The 23,685-nt window shown below is 44.7% G+C and overlaps 1 protein-coding gene across 4 annotated transcripts in view; it reads left to right on the forward strand.

Moving 5' to 3' along the window:
• The window catches only part of Pex5l (peroxisomal biogenesis factor 5 like), a 197,266-nt gene extending 175,311 nt beyond the window's left edge, over positions 1-21,955 (forward strand). For all 4 annotated transcript variants that reach the window (XM_052180646.1, XM_052180647.1, XM_052180645.1 and 1 more), the window contains 7 exons: positions 12,441-12,557; positions 14,452-14,595; positions 15,404-15,474; positions 17,053-17,250; positions 18,420-18,585; positions 19,038-19,195; positions 21,099-21,955. In XM_052180646.1, coding sequence (XP_052036606.1) covers positions 12,441-12,557; positions 14,452-14,595; positions 15,404-15,474; positions 17,053-17,250; positions 18,420-18,585; positions 19,038-19,195; positions 21,099-21,303 — 1,059 coding nt within the window. In that variant the 3' untranslated portion in view covers positions 21,304-21,955. The remainder of the gene's footprint in view (positions 1-12,440; positions 12,558-14,451; positions 14,596-15,403; positions 15,475-17,052; positions 17,251-18,419; positions 18,586-19,037; positions 19,196-21,098) is intronic.
• Positions 21,956-23,685: the final 1,730 nt, after the last annotated feature.

A 23,685-nucleotide genomic window follows, 5' to 3' on the forward strand; every position in this document is an offset into this window, starting at 1 on the left:
AGCCCATATCACTAGCTTTAGTTTTACTCTTGAAAAATAAACACAGAACTTCTTATTAGAAAATGTTTTTTATTCTCTGGGGGGTTTCATACATTCATGCAATGAAATATGACCATATACATTCCCATTTCTACCCCCAGTATCCCCCATAATTTTCTCATTTTTTTAATCATATATAAACCAAGAAGCCCCATCCATGCTACACATGTTTGCATGAATGTGGAGTTATCCACTGGAACAAGGGAAACTACCAGTAGGGAAACCCTCTAAGAAGAGTGATTCTCCATCCCCAGCGACTGCCAACACTACCAGTAGCTCCTCAGTAAGGGGTGGGACCTGGAGGTCATCTCTCCTGTCTATGATGGAATTTTGATCAGCTTGATCTTGCTGAGACCTTGTGCAGCTAACCAGAGATGTTAGTGAGTTCATAAATCTAATACTCATATTTACCCTTGAAACCATAAAACCACACAAACCACAGTGTACTCTGCACCATACCTCAGCATCCCAAAGAAACTCCATTTATGTCAGATCCAAACTCTACATCACAGCCCTGTTGGCCTTTACTAATGTCTATCCTAGACCTACTACCCTTATAAGAGTAGCTCACTCTCTCTCCTCCTTTGGCCTGTCTCCCTCTCTTATTATCTCATCCTTGAGCTTCCTGTCATCTCCCGTCTTTCCCTTGTCCTTCTTCCCACACTAATATCTAACCAAGTATTAAGTCCTATTGGTCCTGTGACCCATTTCTCAGGTCTACCATTTATCCCCATCTCTGCTGCTGACACCCTACTCTACACTGTCTCTTATGTAGACAATGGGAACAGTTCAAGCCAGGCTCACACCAGCATAGGGAATGCAGATTCCTATCTATCCCGCTTTTTGCTTCATTCATAGTAATCTTCCTAAAACACTGACTTAAATAATGATTTTATTCCCCTTAGAGCAGTCCAAATCCACTCACCTAACTATGAAGTCCTTTATAACCTTCACCTCTCTTAGTTCTTCACCTTCAACCCTGACTCCTCCCAGGGTGGTGTCTACACTGGCCCCAAATAAAACATCAGTTCTCAGACAGTCCAGGTTCCCTTCCCAGCTTCTGTACACAGTGTGCCCTCTTCTAGAAATGTTTACCTTGCCCTCTGACCCAGCTAACTTCGGCGCGACCCTGGAGTCCCAGCTGACTTTCAGGGCCTCTGACTACTGAGCCCCCAAGTCCAGCTCAGGCCCTCTCCTCTCTGCCCTTCTCTCTTCGCTTACAGCTCCGTGCCACTTCTCGGCAGCCTGCAGCTTCCCCGCATCTTCTGCTCCTCTGCTTCCAGGCAGCGCCCTTTCTGTTTCCTTCCTCAAGGTCCCCACACTGCACCCTTCCTTCACTTCCTCTGTGTCCCCAGACTGCACCCTTCCTATATCCTTGTCTCTGTCCCCAAACCCCACCCTCTGAAGACAGGCTCTGCACCTCCCTTCTTCATCACTGCCCTGGGATGTAAAACCCTGTCTGCCACAGGGGAAGACTGGCAGGAAAGTTTGCTGAATATGCAAATTAAATGTAAACAGATACATGATAAATTACTTGGAAGAAATGCTGCCTGTCATATTTTTAAGATTGCCTCAATCAAAGAAAATCTGTACCAAAAAAAATCAATTTACAAAGACATTAGAAGGCATTAGATTATAGTCTTATTTCTCTCTTTCAACATGTGCGTCTGGTTTTTCAAACTGCGTCTCTAATTATATAATGGATCCTGCTTCAGCCTGCAGATCCCACCCCTACCTAGAGTTATGCAGCTGAAATGGAGGGCTGTGGGTCCATCAGTCCCTTGTGTATCTGTATGTCAGGGTCTGTGGAATAGATGCTTACAGAATAAATTTCCTTCCAAGCCAATGGAGTCTTCCACCTGGCATTTTATTGGTCTGATCATCTGCTGTTTTGAAACTGGGTACAGCCAAGAAGCTAAATCCAATGTCTAGTATCCTTGGCAGAGAAAATGTTTCTCTAATTCTGTCCAAATTAATCCTCACAGACCAATAAATCAGTACACAGGGAGAATGTGTGATGATTTGGGCCATCTGGAAGTTTTCTGAAGCCTCGGTGGCCATAAAGGGAGAGCTAAGACACCTAGCTCCACGATCTTCAGACACAGCCCAGACACCAGTCCAAGGTAAAGGGGGCATGTCCATGTTACCACCACCAGACTCTGGCCTGAACGTTCTGCAAAGCTCGTGGTCCTGGCTTGCAGAAAGCCATCTTGAACCATCCTCATACTGAGGCTTCAGAAATCACAGGCTGAATCCAGGTTCTGTTTTTACATCTGGGCAACCAAGTTGTTGAGGGAAAAGAAAGAAAAGGGGGTTGAGAGACAACTCAATCAGAACACCTGTAGGAAAAAGCCACACAGCATGAGAACCATGGAAAACTAGACATACTAGCACACGCTTGTAATCCCAGTGCAATAGAGGTGGAGATGACAGATATCTCAGATTTGCTGGCTGGACAATCTAGCCAGGAGAGCCCCATGTCCAGTGAAAGACTTGTCCCACGAAATGGCAATTCTGAGGCTGACCTCTTGCCTTTATGTGTATGTTCACATATGAACACACACAGAAAAAGGTAACAAGGAAGAGAGCTCGTCACAATAACAGGGTACACAACCAGTAAAGGGGTGTGTGCTCGTGCACGAGTGTGTGTGTGTGTGTGTGTGTGTGTGTGTGTGTGTGTGTGTGTGTTGTGTGTTTGTTTGTTTGTTTAGACTTTTTTCTTGGCAAAATGGCATAGCCAGATTTTTTGGGGGGGGGGAGCACAGGGAATGCTATTTAATTTTGATTTTGGTTTCTTTTAATTTTTTTATTTTTCTTTTTTTAATATTTTTTATTCAATATATTTTTATTTACATTTCAGATGATTTACCCTTTTCTGGCCCCCTACTCTCCATCCTCTTCCCATAAAGTGCCATAAGCCCTCTTCCCCCTGTTCTCCCACCCACCCCTTCCCACTTCCCTGTTCTGGTTTTGCCCTATACTGCTACACTGAGTCTTTCCAGAACCAGGCCACTCCTCCATTCTTCTTGTACATCATTTGATGTGTGGATTATGTTTTGAGTATTCCAATTTTCTAGGCTAATATCCACTTATTAGTGAGTGCATACCATGATTAATCTTTTGAGACTGGGTTACCTCACTTAGTATGATGTTCTCCAGCTCCATCCATTTGTCTAAGAATTTCATGAATTCATTGTTTCTAATGGCTGAATAGTACTCCATTGTGTATATATACCACATTTTTTGCATCCACTCTTCTGTTGAGGGATACCTGGGTTCTTTCCAGGTTCTGGCAATTATAAATAGGGCTGCTATGAACATAGTAGAGCATGTATCCTTATTACATGCTGGGGAATCCTCTGGGTATATGCCCAGGAGTGGTATAGCAGGATCCTCTGGAAGTGACGTGCCCAGTTTTCTGAGGAACCGCCAGACTGATTTCCAGAGTGGTTGTACCAATTTGCAACCCCACCAGCAGTGGAGGAATGAGTTTTCATACATTTACACAATGCAAGGTGGTCATCTGTGTACACCACTAATGCTTCTCTCCAGCTCCCCCTAGTGCCCACCCCATCTCTATCCTAATTTCACGTACTTTTTTTTTTATCATCGATAACTCAAGTCCAGCTGGTGCTGCCCTTGTGTGCCTGGCGTACAGTCGCCCACCGTCGCACATAGCCCGAGGAGAATGACGACGGTCCTTAAGCATCCATCAACTGCAAGTCGCTCCCCCATGAGGGGTGGGGCCTCAGGGACTGTCTCCATCTTGTAAAGCTCTTGTGCAGGTCTCCACACCCTGAGTTGCAGCACGCAACAGCCATGCCATGCCAGAAGTTGTCATTCCATAGTCTCCTCCCTGTCCAGTAGCTCTTAAGCCAATTCTTCTCCAAAGTTGCCAGAGGCTTGGGTGGTGACGGTTGATATAGATAACCCATTCCCAGCTGAGCCCTCAACTTGGATGAGTTGTGAGTCTCTGTATTGCCTGCCTCCTACCACAAAAAGGAGCGTCTCCAATCAAAGATAAGAGTAGCATGAATCCATTGTATTGTAGCATGCATGGTCCAACTCTGGGTAAGACCCCTGGTGTCTTTCCCCCTCCATCAGCCTGAATAGCGCCCTCTGGCTGCCTGTCAGCTAGCCAGCAGGGAGAGAATTCCCTGCTTGGTTCAAGACATATATATCTCTTTCCTGACTCCAAGCAGTATCTTCACCCACAGAGTTCTACCACCTAGTTATGGTGGACAGCCAAGAGCAATGGCATTGGTCTGTATTTTATTGGGTGCTTCTGGGGCCTCCTTGACCAGAAACTCATAGGAAGGTATCTTGTGCCTTGCATTAAGATTTTCATTTAATAATGCATGTCTTTTGGGAACTTCATTGTCTACCTACACAGGGTACTTGTATTCAAACTCCATATATCAATATATAGATACAGATATGTTCACAAACGAGGATTCCTGTAAGGCTTCTTCGTGTATCCTTAACTTTGGCTAAGTTACCCCCTGCCTTTCCCACTTCCCAAACCCCCCATCTCCACTTAAACTGTTAACTCAAGTTAAACCCCCATCTCCTTCCATATCACCCATGCTCTCCTGTCCCCTCTAGTTGAATGTTTTCTTGGGCTGGAAGATCATAGGTTTTCATGTAGTTTTTTCAGGTATCTTCCTGCAACTACCTCATTCCCCATTCACCAGCCTCCTGTGCTTTCTACCCCAGCATTCTCCCTCTCTACTTTCGCTGATCTGTATTTTGCTATCCTCTGTCCCTCGGTGGCCTGTTCCCCACTTCCAGGTGTCCTCCAGTTCAAGATTACAAGACAAAAGAGTCAAAACTAGGATCCATATATGAGAAAGAACATTGAATATTTTCATTTTTCTTTCTGAACCTGGGTGACCTCTGTCAGTATAATTTTTAGAGTTCCATCCATTTGCCTGCAAATTTAATTATATAATTTTTCTATACAGCAGAGCAATATTCCACTGTGTGTATACACTACATTTTCCCTGTCCACTCATACACTGACGGGCATCCTGGATGATTCCATTCCCTAACTGTTGTAAACTGAGCTGCAATGAACACAAATGTGCAAGTGTCTCAGGACATAAAGTCTGTCTGGTCTATGCCCAGGATTAATGCGACTTGGGCACATGGTAGTTCTGTTCTTATGTTTTTTAAGGACCTTCCCCAAAAGTGATTCCTTTATAGATGTATTGATTTCTACCCCCATTAGCAGTGAAGAAGGACTTGTCTTTCTTCACAGGCTCTCTAACATCTGTTATAAGATTTCTTGATGACGGCCATTTTGACTGTAGTGATGTGAGATCTCTAAATGATCTTAACTGAGTTTCCCTGGTAGCTAAGGATGTTGATCGGTTTCTAAACCCTCTCTTCTTTTAAGAACTTTTCGTTCAGTTCCATACATCGTTTTAATTGAGTTGTTTGTCTTCATTATGTTTATTTTTCAAAGTATCTTGCATATTCTAGACACAAATCCCTGTCTGGTGGATTCATAATAAGGATTCTCTCCCCTTCTGTGGATTAGTTGACAGTTTCCTTTGCTATATAGAAGTTTTTAAGTTCACAGGATCCCATATTGTCAGCTGTCGGTCTGACTTTGTACACTATGGGAGTCCTCTGCCAAAGGTCGATACTTTGAGTGCTAGAGCGATGGCTCAGCAGCTAAGGTCAGGAGTGGGTGGGTGGGGAGCACCCTCATAGAGGCAGGGGGAGGGGGGATGGGATAGGGAGTTTCTGAAGGGGAGACCTGGAAAGCATTTGAAATGTAAATAAAGAAAATATCCAATTAAAAAAAATAAAATAAAATAAAAAACTCTGACTGTGCTTGCAGAAGACCCAGGTTCTGGTCAATAACATGATGACTCACCATCCATTGCTGCAGTTCCAGGGAGTTGATGCCCTCTTCTGGCTTCTGTGGGTACTGCATACACAGAGTGCACAGATATGCACGCAGGCGAAACACCAAGCACATTTTTAAAAATCTTTTAAAAAGAACATATAAGTTGAGCCACATTCCCTACTCTATCATCTGGCAGCTTCAGAGTATCAGGTCTTATGTTGAGTTCCTTGATTCATTTTGAGTTCACTTTGTTCAAGATGAGAGATGAGATTGAGCCTCATTTTAGCATGTAAAAGTCTGTTTTCCTGCACCATTTGTTGAAAATGTTGTATTTTCTTCAGTGTATATTTTTTGTAGCTATGGTTGTGTAGACTTACATCTGAGCCTTCTATTTCATCAACCTATCAATTTGTTTTTAGGCTACTGTCAATGCAGTTTTTAACACTATGACTTAGTTCTTAAAAATTCAAAAAGGATAGAGAAAAATATCCTACATCAATTAGTATCCTATCTAAATTAGTATTAAATATAGAAAGTCTGTGTCCTGTGATCCTTCTAACCAAGTGGTTCTTCAGTGGCTCATTCTTCCTGGACCCGGGCAGGTAGCTGTACTCTGAGCTCCTCCCTCGGAGCACAGCTTTATGTGCCAGTCCAAGGTCATCATTTCCCTCGGTGCTCACAAAAGCCTGCTCAGTGACTGCTTCTCCCACTGAAGGCCCTGGGGACGCAGAGAGAGTCATTTGTGGTCACACTGCTCATTCTGAAGGTCACACCTAGGGTCCTAGCCTGCTCTAACCTCAGAGCTGCCCCGTCTCAGCCCTTATGCCTGAAATAAAGCAATATCTCTGCTACCAGCTTTTCAGGCCCTGACCAGCTACAAAGGCTGCCATTTGTCTGCTACCAGAATAGTTCCTTTATCATAGGTCTTCTCGTGAAAGTAAAGTTATTTTAAATGTTATATTAAAAACAACAATAAAATTTTTAAAAAATAAATCCTGTGGAGGAAGAAGGGTCAGAAGCTGCTGAGAAATGCCAGTACACTAAATAGTAACGTTTTCATGTTCTTTGTCCATTCTGCATACATAATTATATATATTTGCAAAGGCTATTTTGAATAACGGGTTACTATTGAAAAGCTAAGTATTATCAAATGATTTGTCTTCTCAAAAATAGGCAAGATTTATTTTCATTTCCACCTCCACATTCTGAGTCTCAGTTGAAGCCGTTTTTAAGCTGAATTCCAAAACCCATGAACACACACACACACACTTGCCACATATATGCATACTTACACATAAGCATGAGCACACATGTTCATATACAGGTACATATATATTCATATACATATAGTGCATACACACACACAGCCACACATATCTCAAGCCATCAACACAGAATGTCTAACAGAGAGAACTCAGAGGTATAAAATTGATCCAGAGCCTTGATAAATGACTCAGTAAATTGCCTGTCAGTCAAGCAAGAGAACCTGAGAGGTGCTCAGAACAATGAGAAGCTGGGTTCCACAGCACACGCCTGTGACCCTAGTGCCGGGGAGGAAGCAGGGTCGTGGCATCCTTGGGGCTCTCTGGCCAGCCAGCCCAGCTGAGCAAGTAAGAAACACTATCCCCCAAATAGGGTTGACAGCAACTGAGGAAGACCCTGGACATTAGTCAGCCTCTGACTCCCACATTCACACATGTACACACAACACATGTATATCATACATATGTATATACAACACAGTCTACAGCATACATATATATACATAACCACACACCATACATATGTATACACAACACACATACACGATACATATGTATATACAATACAGTCTACAGTATACATATGTTTATACAACACATACCATACATATGTATATACAACACAGTCTACAGAATATATATGTATACATAACACACACACCATACATATGTATACACAACACACACACCATACATGTGTATACACAACACACACACCATACATATACACAACACAAATACATCATACATATGTATACAAACACACATACACCATACATATGTATACACAGGCCTTGCAATATACACCACATGACAGAGAGGGAGAGAGAGAGAGAGACTGATACACTCCGAGATCATTGAAGACACTGCGAAATAGAATTGAAACAATTAAGCTTTTTTAATTGGATAGTTTCTTTTATTTACATTTCAAATCTTATCCCCTTTCCCAGTTCCCCTCCCCCCAGAAACCCCCATCCCATCCTCCCTCCCCTGCTTCTAATTACTACCAAAATAAAATGCTTGTTAGCAATTTTTTTAAAAAATGGGATATTCTGAAAAGTACAAGAAAAGACTGTGGAGCAAATTCCTCCTAATCTCATCCCTTAAAAGCATTGCTGCTGCCACTGTGATCTCACCCATTTTCCCTGTCGTCTGTCCCCCCAGCACTGGGGACGTTACATAACGTCCAGTGTCTGTGATGCTATTCATAAACATGGTTTTAATTGCTACTTAACAGGCCGTTCAAGAGGCTCTGCTGTAATTTTCTTAACCTTGCTCTTAGTTCTTGAATAATTAAGTGGAAAACAAAGATTTAAATGGAAAGAAGTGTCTAGAAGAGAAAGAGGTATTTACAGGAAATTAAATCAGCAAACAACCTATAGCAGAGAGAATGGAATTCTGGGGTCGTAAAAAAATATTTTATTGCACTCTCTGTTTTTCTCAAAGATATAAAAATACAACGAATACTTTTATTATAATGTTTACATTATTTTGAGAATTTTATACATGCATACGATATATTTGGATCATATTAGCCTTCCTTCCTCTCTATAACCCATCAGCCCTTCCCAACTCCAGGTGCTCTTTTTTTAAATAACCACTGCTTCTAGTTCATGCTGTTCACACACTGATGAGTATAGGACCATCCACTGGAACATGGTCTACCTAATAGGTACCATACCCCTAATGAACACTAACTCTTGAACCCCCAGAAGCCTTCAACTCTTCACAGCTCCTCAGTTAGGAGCTGAGGCTAGTGAGCCTCTGCTTCCTGCAGGCTGGAGTGCTGGATAGTGTGATCTTAGGCAGTCAACCACAGTTGCCATGGTTTCGTGGGCGCAGTGGCTACGTCATGTCCAGAACAGAGTGTTTCACTCCAGTCCTCTCTGACTTCTTCTGTCTTTTACAGTCTTCCCGCCCCCTCCTCTTAAATAGTCCCTGAGCCTTGGGGGAGGGCCTGGGATCTACAACTCCCATCTGTGGCTGACATCCACAAACATCCACTCAAGTCATTGACATCATTCTCATTTTCTCATCAGAACAAGTCACCCAAATTTCTCTTGTATCTTCATTTCAAGAATTAAGACGACGGTACCCAGAGAGGACTTGCAGACAGTCATACTTAGAGTAAGGAGTTGACCCCATGTGTCTGAAAGGACCTCTGTTTTCCTATCCACTGTACTGTATACTCCAGGTTGGCTTTGAATATGTTCTGTAGATATCATTAGAAGACTGTCATTAAAATGGAAACAAATTCTAAACAATTACTCACTTCTAGTGGGTCTTAACAGCTTTCCAATTGTTGTGACAAGACACCATGATCCAGACAGCTAATAGAATTGTTTATTTGGGGGCTTACAGTTTTAAAGGGTGAGATTCCATGACCATCACAGAAGGGAGCGTAGTCGCAGGTAGGCAGGCATGGCACTGCAGCAATAGCTGAGAGCTTACATCTCAATTCACAAGCAAGAGGCAAAGAGAGCTACCTGGGAATGATACCGGCTTTTGAAAGCTCAAAGCCCTCCTCCAGCAAGGCCACACCTCCTCCAGCAAGGCCACACCTCCTCCAGCAAGGCCACACCTCCTCCAGCAAGGCCACACCTCCTCCAGCAAGGCCACACCTCCTCCAGCAAGGCCACACCTCCTCCAGCAAGGCCACACTTCCTAATGGTTTCAACAACTGGGAGACATTAATATGAACCAATAGGGACCATTCTTGAAGCCACTATCTGGTATCAGCAGATTCATGTGATATATATATATATATATCACATGAATATATATATCAGTTCTGAAAAATGGTCTACTAAGAGCCGAGAACAGCTAAGGAAATCATCAGTAAATAAAATCCCTCGGTCATGTCCAAAATGTTTAAAATTCAAATATGTTGGAGGTTTTTCTCAACTTCATTAAAAATGGGGCAGGGAGCTGTGTTAATTGCAGCGACGGCAGTGAAGTCTGGGTTCTGAGACTGAGTGGAAATTGATGCCGCTAAAAGTATTCTGTAATTAAATGAAAACTGTGCTCTGCAGCTTAATTAGTCTGCTGTGACTTAGTTTAAGTGGAAACAGTAAATCTTGCTGAATCTCATTAAGTGGGAGCCTGCAGCCCCACATCACCTGAAGTTCTGTTTCCTAGGGAGGTAGGATTTACACTCCTACTCCTCTAGTGTGGAACGCGGGAAAGGTGACCCAGCTGTTCACGGCATGGAAGCCCTCATCTTCCATTCAGGTTATAAAGGGCTTCAAGTCCCAAGGGCTCTGGGGAGTGACTGACTTTCAAGAGGTGTGAAGACACTGACCTCTCAAACGGCTGGGTGATAGGAGTTAGCACAACATGGTAAGGTTCCCTTGGAGGACTCTTCTTTTCCACAGACTGATAGAACCTGAGTCTTTGAGATATGTTTTCTCCATACTTGTCAGTATTTGATCATAATCAGGCTTAACGGGGCCTAAAAGAGGGAAAGAAATTTATTTAGGGGCTTTGTTGTTTCATGTTACTGATTAATTACAAAAGAAAACCATACTCATCACAAACAATTCAGGAAATACAAAGTTTGAAACAAGAAGCCCTCCCTCCAACGGCCTCTCCATCCCTTGACAGCATTGCAGTGTGCTGCCTCCTGTTTCCCAGGGCTGCTGCTGTCTGAAATTCTCCTGTTTGCACATCTTGGGGTCTACTAGATGGAGGAACCGTTTCCTCTCATCCCCACCCCTTAGCCTGCTCACCGTTCTCTTTGCGGCCTATGCAAGGCAGAGCCCACTTCCGTGGTAGGAACGAATGTTCCAGAACTGACAGAGGAGAGGGCCTAAAGACCTCCTGCTTGTTCAGTAGTCGGAGTACATCACAGGGGCTGCCTCTTATTCCCCAAATGCTTGGGCTCAGGATAACTATGTTGTGATGATCATTCAGGCCTCTTTGAAGACGAACTCTCGTGTCAGGTTGGTACTGCCCTGGCAGGCCAGCAGGATGGAAAGGAAGTTGCCTTCCACCAGGGTTATTTCAGCAAGTCACCAGACTTAAGGTTCTAAAAGCTGTTTGCGATGTACAGAGGAAGGGCCTGGATCTCAGGTCCAGACTGAGTACCTGCAACTGCTTCGTGGGGTTTAAAGAAAACAAGATGCCTTCCAAGCATCTGGAATGGGACACAGCTGGTCACAACTTTGGGCAGCTAACACAGCGCTAGAGAATAGGGATCTTCCCACTGTTAGCATCCATGGGGCCCTAAGTGATAGACCCCCAGAGGTTCAGGATCATTCTGTTTCCCTGCCCGTGAGAAGGAGGGTTCCAACCACTGTACCCTTCTTCCCTTACTCATGATTCTGAGTGGAAATAGGTATGGCAGGAAATTATCAGAAGGTGTGCACCAGCATCCTGCAAGTCAGAACCCACAAACCTCCATCCTTCTCTACCCCTGAGAAGCACCGCCCTCGCTTCCATGGCTCCTGGGCCCTTTGAGAGACTCACTCCTTTCTACCTGCTCTGGATACCTGAAGTGTTCTCTTCAGGCTTAATAAACACCGAAGCCAACCAGTGGGGCAGCTCACACAGACAGTTCTGCCTGAGTTCAGGAGCCCACACTGCCCTTCAGGAAGAGGGTGAATGCCTCAGCTTCCCTGGTAGGATATGAATAAGAAAGTTAAAAGGAAAACAGTAGATACTGACATACAGTCACCTACCTTTCTACAGAAAAGACAAGGGTGCAGAGGCAAACATGAGGTTCTTCTGCCCCGCGCCAAGAGGCAAAGCTTGATATAAGCAGATAATCCTGGCCTTGGAAGCAGCATCAACAGAGGAGCAACCGTGGTGAATCGTTAGCTGATTGGTATAGACAGTGTTCATGGTTATTTCTCTGCTGAGGAGAATCACAGCTGGGGCTGGGAATGTGGTTCAGTTGGGAGAGTGCTTGCCTAGAATGTGCAAATCCCTGGGTTTGATCCCCAGCACCACATAAACCCAATGTATTGCACGCACTCTCAACACTTGGGAGTTGGAGATAGGAGGATCAAAAATTCAAAGTCCACCTCAGTTACATAGTAAGTTTGAGGCCAGCCTGGAGTACAGGAGACCCTATCTCAAACAAACAAACAAACAAACCAAAAGTCAGAGCTGATCCACTTTAACCACTGGGGACCCTGCAGAAGATCTGCCTGCTGCCGAGTCTTTGTCCACCTAAATACTCCTCCTCCTCCTCCCACTTGATCTACGAGGGAAACCATATCTCTATGAACAAACCAAATAAGCACAGTGTGATTCTCAGTCCATTTCTCTCTATTTCTTAGTCAGATACAGAGTTCTGGGATAAGATGCAGGCGGAATGGGAAGAAATGGCCCGGAGGAACTGGATATCCGAGAACCAGGAAGCTCAGAACCAAGTCACCGTCTCGGCCAGTGAGAAGGTAATACAATGCTAGCGAGGGTCCTCAGACTCATTAGATCACATGTTATGGGCCATATAGGAACTACTTTGTTAAAAAAAAAAAAACTAAACATTAAAGGTAGTTTGATGTCAATATGACCTAGAAGAAACTGTAATTGATGGGAAATAGGTAACTCTGGTGTTTGAGGGTAGCTTACCCAAAATGAAATGTCCCTGTTTATTACTGTTCCCACAGTTTGCAACCTGCCCACAACCTGCCCTATGGTCAGGTACAGAACTGTTAGAGTGGGTTGAACAAGAATCGGGCTAACCCCACAGTAGCCAATCATCTGTCCTGGCTACATAAAGCACAGAAGGCTCTTATGGTGTTATTGTACTATCTGCAAAGATACTTGGTACAAAGAATGGTCTTCATAGAACCCGGTGGAGCCCCAAGAGTTATGCAAAGATACTTCGCTAATAAGAGCCTGGGAAATCGGAAGGTCCAGTAAACCAACAGCCAGGTTGCCCATTAAATCCCAACTTCCTTGAGATCTCTGCCTTTGAAAACACATAGTGTTTTTAATTTAGAATTTAATTAGAATAAATTTCATTTATAACAAGTACCCTGAAAGACAGAAAAAAATCACATGTACTCACATAAAAATGCACACATGTATACATACATACACTTGAGAATACACAAATATTCATGCACACATGTATACATATAGATAGTGTACATACACACACATATTTACTGATAAAATTTACCTCATCATTTAGGTATATGAAATAAGTCTCAATAGTATTCAGTCCTAGAATAATGGTTGTGACATTTTGCTCAATGTAGCATACACTTGCACAGCATGTACTTTGCCATAGGTAGAGGAAATATGTTGAACATTCTGATTTTAAGGAATTTAGAGTCGACAGTGCTATTCAGAATGTCTGTTTACAGTGGCCTCTGTCCCTCCCAAGTTTGGGTGATCTCAAAAAAATTTTTTAAAGTAACCTTGCCTTTCCCACAAAGTGTTCATCCAATCTAAGTAGGGAAAACAGTGTGGCTCACCATCCGCTAGGCTGTAATCCACACACCTGAGAGCTAACTCAGCCCGTCACCATGGGAACCGGGCACATCCTCTGGTTTTTTGACAGTGTGTCTCCTTTCTAAGCACCTGTGGAAGATGAAGGCCACCATGGTACTTCTTCAACCGGTGTGTGTATATCACTTAAATCAAAGGGACTTGATGGGAACTCATGCCAACATAAGTCAGCAACAAGTGATAATCTCAAATATTACAATAGATATTTTAACCCGACAGTAAATCAGCCGCAACCATAAGGTCTGAAAACAGCCCATGGGCTTTCTCTAAAGCTTCCCTTCTCCAGTCTAGCATAAAGTAAGAAACAAATGCAAATGAAGCCTAAAGCATGAAGTTTCACTGTAGTTTTATGTGAAAACAAAAATAATTATTTTATTTTATTTTATTTTGTAGCCCAGGCTAGGCCGGAGCTTACTATGTAACCCAGGCTGACCTCAAACACAGGGTGGCCCTCCTGCCTGTCTCCATTGTTCAGGATTTCTAGGTATGAGCCACCATGACATTATCAATTTTTTTAAGTAATCAAAATGTCCATCAATCAGAATGGTTACATAAACTTCATGTATCTATATAAACCATTTTAGTGTCATGGAATGACCTCAGTCTAAAGGGCCTAATTTCAAGACTGTGTGAGCCTTTTGCCTATTTTGCATATGCATAGAAAATATTAGATGAGTGTTTGCATATTTCGTGTTAGATCTTTTTTAAAAGATGCAATTTCAGAAGGGGTACCTGCATCCCCCGTGAGGCAGCAAGTTGTTCAGGGATTTACTGGACATAAGAAGGAAGACGTGGATCAGTCATGCTGCGCTCTCTTCTGTGTCACAGGGATATTATTTTCACACTGAAAATCCCTTCAAGGACTGGCCTGGAGCATTTGAAGAAGGCTTAAAAAGGCTGAAGGAAGGGGACCTGCCTGTCACCATCCTGTTCATGGAAGCTGCAATTCTTCAGGACCCTGGAGACGCTGAGGTGGCATTGCCCTTCACTCTGTCCACATTGGGATAGTGCCTGTGTGTGCTAAGGGGCAGAAGGACATGAGATGCTGCAGGGTGCATGTTCATCACTCGGCTTGGGCTGATCGTGTTAGAGAGCGATGCATTGCCTGCTTTCTAGTTAGCTTCTCTTCTTTAAGATCCAGAGCCCCTAAGGACAGAAAACACAGAGATAGCCAATATGGTGCACACCTTTCCTCCCAACTCAGGGTGGAGCAGAGGCAGGCAGAGCTTGAGTTCAAGGCCAGCCTGGTCTACATGGAGAGGTTTAGGCCAGCCAGGGCCTCATGAAACCATCCAGCCTTTTAAAAAATAAATGGCAAATATGAGGTTCGCCCCATGGTTTTTAGGAAGGAATGTGGCTTTTGTCTGGGTTTCCACTCGCACCATATATCACCCTTAATTTACTCTCCCAATGTTTATGGGATGTCTACTGTGTCCTCAGAACCACTCTAAGTTGCAGTGTACAATGCACTGAAGAGTTGGGGAAATGTGCAGGGGTTAAGAAGACACCTTGGTGGCTTATCTGAGGGCTGGGTGAATAAATCCAGATCACAGGGGGTAGAGCTGTGAGTGTGGGGCTGGTCCTCCCTTTTGTAGCTTCCCTGTAATGAAGTCTGCTCCCCACAGGGAAACTAACTAAACTAACTAAAATAGCAAGCAAGTCGGCCTCATTTTGCGATGGTAACAGTCTGTTTTGTGTTTGTCTGTCTGTTTTCTTGTGTTGGTTTGGTTTGGGCGTTTTGGTTGGTCGGTTGGTTTTCTGTTTTGTCTTGTTCTCACAGGCGTGGCAGTTTCTTGGCATAACCCAGGCGGAGAATGAAAATGAGCAGGCGGCTATTGTTGCCCTCCAGAGGTACGTGAAGCTAAGTTCGCAGTTGTGAGCTTGGGGACGGGTGGACCAGCTGTTGCCTTTGCATTCTTAGAACTTGTCCAAGGCGGACTGGAGAGATGGCTCAGCAGTTAAGAGCACTAGCTGCTCTTCTGAAGGTCATGAGTTCAATTCCTAGCAACCACATGGTGGCTCACAACCATCTGTAATTGGATCTAATGCCCTCTTCTGGGGTGTCTGAAGACAGTGACAGTGTGTACTCATATATACATAAAATAAATAAATAAATCTTTAAAAAAGTTGTCCAAGGCATGTGCTGGGTTGCCAAGTGCCACGTCTACATAGCCATAGCTATGATGGGATAATTTTCCCAAACCACGGAGACGAATTTCCCTTAAATGCTTCTCAATGTACTTATTAAACACATATTCGCATCTGACATTAAAAGTTGACTGGGGCATTGTGTTTTCCTTGAGAGTCTTTTCCTGTAGCTGAGAGATGCTGAAAATGAGGGAATGCCAAGGCCTTTTAGATCATGTGAAGCAGAGATAGGACTTAATCCCCCATCCCATGATGCTAATTCTAGAACATTCTGAATCAGTCATTCCTAAACCTGCATGCGATACACAAGAGAATTATTTTTTCAGATGTCTTGACACTCCCAGAAATCATGATTGACTTGGTTAGAACTGAGAAACCATCAGATCGGGGTTAGCACTAAAATCTCCACGGGGATCCTGAAACCCACTCAGAGTTTGTGGCTGAGTTTCTGAGGTACTGGGCACTTGCTTCTCCAAGTTTGAGGCAGCTCCTCCCGGCAGCTCCGACATGTGTGGCCTTGGCAGACCTTCCCGCCTGAGATCCACTGCAGCCTCCAGAGCCAGAAGGGTCGAAGTGCAAAGTCCCTATTTTACATTTCTAAGTCTGGAAAGTACTGTCAGAGGCCAGCAGAAAGGAATTCGGGGGGGGGGGGAGGGGGGACAACAATAGCCTGTGATATCTATAAGCCTGCATTAGTAATCTAGAAACAAAGATGTCACCGTCTCCTCTGCAGAACACTGTACTGATGTCCATCTCTGTGCATCAAAATTTTGTTCAAGTCCAATTAAGGGAGTTAAGATAATACAGCTACATTTAAATAATGTTATCTTTGTACCATGCAGCAACCACACTTCTTGTGGCTTTGGAAAAGCTCATTAACAAAAACAGAGCTGGAAAAATGGACTCGGTGTTTAGTAACCCTGGCTACTGTCGCAGAGGACTCTGGATCAGTTCTCAGTATTCACATGGTAGTCTACAACTATCTATAACTCCATTTCCAGTGCCCTCTTCTGCATCCCATGGGCACCAGGCTCAAACATGGTACAGTCATACACATAAAATAAAATAAGTATTTTTAAAAAATAAAATTACAAATCCAGCTGTCACGAGAATGTTTTAACCTCTTTTAAAACCACTCTCTGGGTTTTCATCTGGAGAAATAAAGTACTTTGCAGTGACTTGACTTAAATAAACTTAACTTCTGCAAGTTTTAATTAATAAAGGTTTCAAGGCTGTATACAATACCTCTCCATAACCGTTGGTGTTTTGCCTTCTCTCAAGGTGCCTGGAGTTGCAGCCCAACAACCTGAAGGCTCTGATGGCCTTGGCTGTGAGCTACACCAATACCAGCCACCAGCAGGATGCTTGTGAGGCGCTGAAGAACTGGATTAAGCAAAATCCAAAGTACAAGTACCTTGTGAAGAACAAGAAAAGCTCTCCAGGACCCACGCGGCGGATGTCTAAATCCCCAGTTGACAGGTTGTCCTCACTCTGTGGGATCTTTCTAAGAACTGTGACAGAATAACTGAAATAAACATCTTAAAAGGAAGAAAGGTTTAGCTTAGCTCACATTCTTAGAGTGAGACAACGGCCAAGCATCCTATTGCTGTAAGACCTGTGATGCGGTGATGTGCCAAAGACACGTGGTCCAGGAGGTAGCGCCTCATGGTGGCTGGGAAACAAGGAGGCTACCAATGTTCTCCACATCTCCTCATGCCTCAGGCCGCAGTTTACATGGCTCTGCCATCTCTCCGCAGAGGCGCAGGCTGGTAGCTTAGGGGAGAACACATCCCCAAACCCCAAAAAGCTGTCCTGTAAATATAATAACCAGCATGATAGCCATTCATAGACATTCACCTACCCACTGCATTTCCAAGTCAAGTGCACTGGGGTTAATACCAGTACTGGGAGAATGAGGTGTGCACAGATCTAAGTCCCTTGTCAGAGGAAATCTGTTTCCTAAATTTTAGCAATGAATCCTAATGCTAGCTCCTTGTCATTGAAATCCTTGGTCAGCACAGCTTCAAGCACTGGCAAGCACCTGGTCCACAGTGCTCGCCCCATGGGAACCTTCCTGAATGTGGTTTGTATATGTGTCTTGTTGCATATTCATGACTATTGACCATGTTGTTTTTATAACCCAGTATTAATAGTCCTCTCATTAAACTAAAATATATACGCACTATTTTTTTTAATGTCTATGGAAATGGGCATTTCCACTTCCAAACTGCTGTGGAAGAAAGGTTTCAGATCCATTGTTTGTCAAAGCAAAAACAAATAGAACATAGACCTGTGTATGCAGTGCATGCCTGGTGCCTGCAGAGGTCAGAAAATGATGTCACTCCCCTGTGACTGAAGTTGCAGATCATTGTTGGCCGCTACATGGGTGCTGGGAAACAAATCCAGGTCTTCTGCAAGAGCATTAAGTGCTCTTCGCCATTGAGTTGTCATCCAGCCTCTAAATTTTTTAAGGAAAACTTTTCAATTTGGGGCAAGAGTGATGGCTTAGCAGTTAAGAGACCACAGTTGTCTTCCAAAGGCCCCAAGTTCAGTTCCCAGCAAGCATATCAAATACTACATGTCTGCCTGTAACTCCAGCTCCAGGGATTTCATCTTCCTGGTCACTGAATCAGATTCTTCTTCCATAGCTCCGTTCTGGAAGGAGTAAAGGAATTATACCTGGAAGCTGCCCACCAAAACGGTGATGTCATCGACCCAGACCTGCAGACAGGTCTTGGAGTTCTGTTCCACCTGAGTGGAGAGTTCAACAGAGCGATCGACGCATTTAACGCTGCCTTAACCGTCCGGCCAGAGGTAAGGAAGCCCAGCTCGGCTGGGATTTTATGAGCGAAGCTTTATACATTCCTTCTACCTCTCACCTCTGCCCCCAGCGATTTCAAGCGCACCCCACTGCAGCTGTCCATACCAAAATGCCTAAAATAGAAAAGTTAATTACAAGATATCAAATGACCACCGCCCTTTGAGGAAAGAAAGTCCTTTTTACCAAGTTAACCCAGGAGGATTTCTAGTCATTCAGCTCGTTACAGACCCTGTTCACGAGCGCCAACTAAGCATTCAGCCAACCTGCTTCCCTTGCAGAGGATTATGGGAACGCTGCCCCACGGTTCCTCCATATTAAAGAGCTCTGGTCTTTGTCGTAAGGATTATTCATTGTGGAACCGGCTTGGGGCAACCTTGGCAAACCGATTATGGGAACGCTGCCCCAAGGTTCCTCCATGTTAAAGAGCTCTGGTCTTTGTCATAAGGATTACTCATTGTGGAACCGGCTTGGGGCAACCTTGGCAAACGGCGACCGCAGTGAGGAAGCTGTAGAAGCCTACACGAGAGCCCTGGAGATCCAGCCAGGTTTCATCCGGTCCAGATACAACCTGGGCATCAGCTGTATCAACCTGGGTGCCTACAGGTAAAGTATGACTGGGTTCAGACAAGTTGCATGGAGACGCAACATCTATGTAATTCTGTGTAAACTATCAATAGTCAAACGTTTAATTTTTCGATTTGAGGAAAAACGAATCTTGGAGAGGAGCAAAGCCCAGGGGACCTGGTAAAGCTGCTGTGAAGGAAGGTTTCAGATCCATTGTTTGTCAAAGCAAAAACAAATAGACAGTTTGTTCTAAACCTGATGTACAGAAAGAATGAATTGGAAAAGAAAGAGAAAAAAATAAAAATTATGGGTTTATTTTTAAAACTCAATAACATTAGGGAAGAAATTTTTTAAATGATGGGTTGTTCTTTAAGATGTCCTGACACAGTCCCGGGCCCAAAAAGCTGCGAAGCCACTGAATAGCCAAGACCTCAGCTGGACCCACCCCTCCCCTGCTCACAGGGCCCCACCCCTCCCCTGCTCACAGGGCCCCTTTACACTTCCTACAAATGATAAGATGGCCAAAGCCCCTGGATAATGTGAGTTTCATCTATCAGAAATTGAACTAGAGCATTTTAAAAGATTCGTTGGAATGGAACAAAACATTGTGTGTCCTCAGAAATAACATTCTTAACAAGAAGACCATCCCTTTCCAAAGCCAAAGTGTGCTGAGAAAGAAGAGTAGTGCTGTGCTGTGCTTTGGAAAACTCCTTTAACATCTTGCTTACTAGAAGCCTTTGTATTCTGTCTGTTGGGGTATCTAATAGGCATGCTCCCTAGGTGTGGTGAGGGGAGCAGGAGGGCGGGAAGCAGGGGAGGGGAGCAGGGGAGGGAAGCAGGGGAGAGGAGCAGGGGAGGGGAGCAGGTGGTAGGGAGCAGGGGAGGGGAGCAAGGGAGGGGAGCAGGGGAGGGGAGCAGGGGAGGGGAGCAGGTGGTAGGGAGCAGGGGAGGGGAGCAGGGGAGGGGAGCAGGTGGTAGGGAGCAGGGGAGGGGAGCAGGGGAGGGGAACAGGGGAGGGGAGGAGGGGAGGGGAGCAGGGGAGGGGAGCAGGGGAGGGAAGCAGGTGGTGGGGAGCAGGGGTGGGGAGCAGGGGAGGGGAGCAGGTGGTGGGGAGCAGGGGTGGGGAGCAGGGGAGGGAAGCAGGTGGTGGGGAGCAGGGGTGGGGAGCAGGGGAGGGGAGCAGGGGAGGAGGGGAGGGGAGCAGGGAAGCAGGGGAGGGAAGCAGGTGGTAGGAAGCAGAGGAGGGGAGGAGGGGAGGGGAACAGGGGAGGGGAAGAGAGGAGGGGAGGAGGGGAGCAGGGGAGAGAGAAGGGGCCAAGTGCCCCCTCAGGTCTGTAATGACAACCCTTTGCCTCACAAGCCCCAGGCTCCCCAGACCACACTTTGAGAACTATTGATCTTAACCATAAAAGCTTTTACAGAAATTAGCTTCCGGGCACTCCACAGCAAAATTCTAAAATGACTTCTGCCATCCCTATTATTCATGAAGGGACTGAATTTCAGCAAAGAAATTTGCCTAAGGCTCGACAGCTGGGACTAAAACCCAGGTGGTCTAATAATGAAGCTTAATCACGTGTTTCTGCCACTACCAGGCAAAGTCGGATCACTTTGCTTTGGGGTGGGCGGAGGACATTTTTGTTCTTAGAGACAGGGTACTTAGACTGCTTCTGCTCAGGGGTCACATTTCCAGGTCGGTCCTGGAGCCCTGGAAGTGCATTGACGTCACAGTGGTTGTGTTAGCCTCCCTCCTAGCTTTCTTTTTCTCTTTCTGACCCACTATATTTAACAATACATGCTCACAAGAGAATAGCTAGAGAACCTGAAAGTTGCCAGGGAGCCCAATGTCCTGGGCAGCAGGGAAAAGGCTTGATCTGTTGATTTGTTTTAGGATGCTGACTCTGGAGTTCAGAGCATTTTAAGATGTGTTTTTCTCCCTTTGTAGAGAAGCGGTCAGCAACTTCCTCACTGCCCTCAGCTTGCAGAGGAAGAGCAGGAACCAACAGCAAGTCCCGCACCCCGCCATCTCCGGGAACATCTGGGCCGCCCTCAGGATCGCCCTGTCGCTGATGGACCAGCCAGAGCTCTTCCAGGCAGCCAACCTCGGTGACTTGGATGTCCTCCTAAGAGCTTTCAACTTGGATCCTTGAGGGAAAAGAAAAAAAAAATTAAATAAAGGATAATAGCGCCTCTTCCGTGTTATTATACTAAAAAAGGGACAAAACTATTTTATTATGAATTTCCAAAAAAAAAAAAAAAAGAAATTTTTTAAAGGATAAAGCTGAGAGTGAAAAGGCCATGATCATATAACCCAAGGGGGTTGAGCCCTACAGATCCAGTCTCTGTCCAGACCCCAAAGCACAAAGTGAAGGTCCGGTTCAAAAGAAGATTCTCAGGACAAACCAAGACAAGGTAACTCCGTTCTCTTTGAATTACGCTGTCCCCGCTGGTGGCTCATTGGAGGGACATTCTTGGGACATGACACGACAATTTGTCCGCAGTCAGTGAACTCAGGCTGTCTCTGTCTCCCCCTTTTGCAAGACTGAACACAGTTTGGGCCATTGGCCAGTGTACACCTGCAGCCTGACCAAAGGCCGCGGTCGCTTCCCTCTCGCCCATTCTAACTTTGACTGTAAGCCTTTGTTTTCAGAGAGAGAGAGAATGAGCTTTGCTGGCAAAAGCAGTTTTTGCACTAGAAGTTTTTGCTGTTCCCAATGAAATCCTTTCTAGGATTGTGCATAAGCACTTTAATATCTTATGTATGCCTCGCCCGGCTTCTGACTTGCTGCTCCAGTTTCTAACTTGAGGGATAGGGGAGGGTGGGATAAAAGATTTGAGAACTCAGAGTTGTTAGCTCAATGGACCAAATAAAAGAATGGTAAGAATAGTTTTTCTTAGCATAGCGTTTGGAAGGTGTGTGTGCATAGAGTGTAAATAGGTTAAGCCTAGTTTTCTTTGTGTGTTTTCTAGGAGTCTAGGGATCTCGGTGGGAACCAAAGTTTTGACTGTCCATTCCGTGATTTCTAATGAGTTGTGTTAAACTTGTTTTAATATCCTGTTTTCCTGGCTTTCTAACTGCCTTGCACAACGATAATTTCCTTTAAACTGTCACTATTTCAAATGGTATTTCTTAAGCGTGATAAATACAGTTTTCCTAAAGTCGACGTGTTTCCTGAGTTCCGTAATAACCCCTGCTGTCCATGTCCTCACATTGTAAGTGACAGAAGGGTCACATTGGGAGCCCAGCAGCACAGAGCAGCAGAGGTCTCATCTGGAAGAGACACGCAACACTCAGCGAGAGCCAGGCCTTCTCCACTGGTCGAGAAATGTGGCCTCCTACATATTTCTTCAGATTACTTGGTAGGTGTTTGGCACTTAGCGGTCATTTCAAAAGATGCGTTCATTAAAAATTAGAAAAAATGTTAGCAAAACACCAACCAAAATAACATTTTGCTCAGCTCGAATTCTAGCAAACCACCCTGATTCTCTTCCCTCTGTGGCCTTCCTGCCTCTAGAATCTAGAATCTTCCAGAAAGTAGTCTGATCCCAACTCTTTGGTGTCCATTGCTCACTAATATCTCACTTCACTAACAATTGTAGCTTCCAGACTTTGGGTCAAAGCAGATATGGACTGTGGAATCATCTCCTAATGATTGAAAATGTGCCAGAGGCTGACCAGACCCCTCTGTCACTGCTGAATTCCCTGGCTTGGGAGATGCCTGGAGTTCATAGGTCACTACAAGGCCTTGAAGCTTATCACACAAGCTTCCTGGCTCATAAGGACAAGGCGATAAATCCACTGTAGTAGCCTCAGGCTTTGCTCTTCACGGTCAATACTCCCGATGACACAGCAGGAGCCCCAGGTTGGCAGCAGGCACTGGGAGGCATCAGGGCATCCACTCCTGGACACGGAGACGTCTCACATACTTTCTAATAGTCTGAGCAGCAAAGAACAACTCAAGTGTATTTTGAAGAGAAGAATTTTCTAGACTGTTAGAAACAGATTGGGAAGACCAACCTCTTCAGGCCAGACTGCACACAGTGGCACTGCCTGCTGGGACGCTGCTGATTGTGTGGTGACTGCTCCTGTCTTCTTTCTCACACCAAGTGTCATGTACTGACCATGTGAATCCCTCCAAGCCTATGAACCAAGGGGTCAAAGCAAGCTTCACGACTCTTCTAATACTAATGCTCTCCCAGGCCCTCGGTGGCGCCTGATCTTGCCAGGATGATGACCCACCACACCCTCAGCCTTGTCACTTCACACGGACAGCCCAACTAGTACAAATGTGAGAAGTCTGATTTCATTTGATTGTAGCAAAACAGTGTCAAATGTTTATGTTGCCACTGGAATGCGAAGTAACTTCAAACTCCAGTGAGTTATTTTAGGGGACAGTTGACAATTTTCCATTAGGGAACGATGTGTAGGACATTTGGTGGGACTTTATCCACCCCATCAGTTCTGTCCATCACAGTCCAGAAGTTTATAGGCACTGCCTTTCAGGAAGTTCAAAAGCATTGCCTAAGAGGGA

Source organism: Apodemus sylvaticus, chromosome 4 (genome assembly GCF_947179515.1).
Source record: "Apodemus sylvaticus chromosome 4, mApoSyl1.1, whole genome shotgun sequence".
In the NCBI taxonomy this organism is placed as follows: Eukaryota; Metazoa; Chordata; class Mammalia; order Rodentia; family Muridae; genus Apodemus; species Apodemus sylvaticus.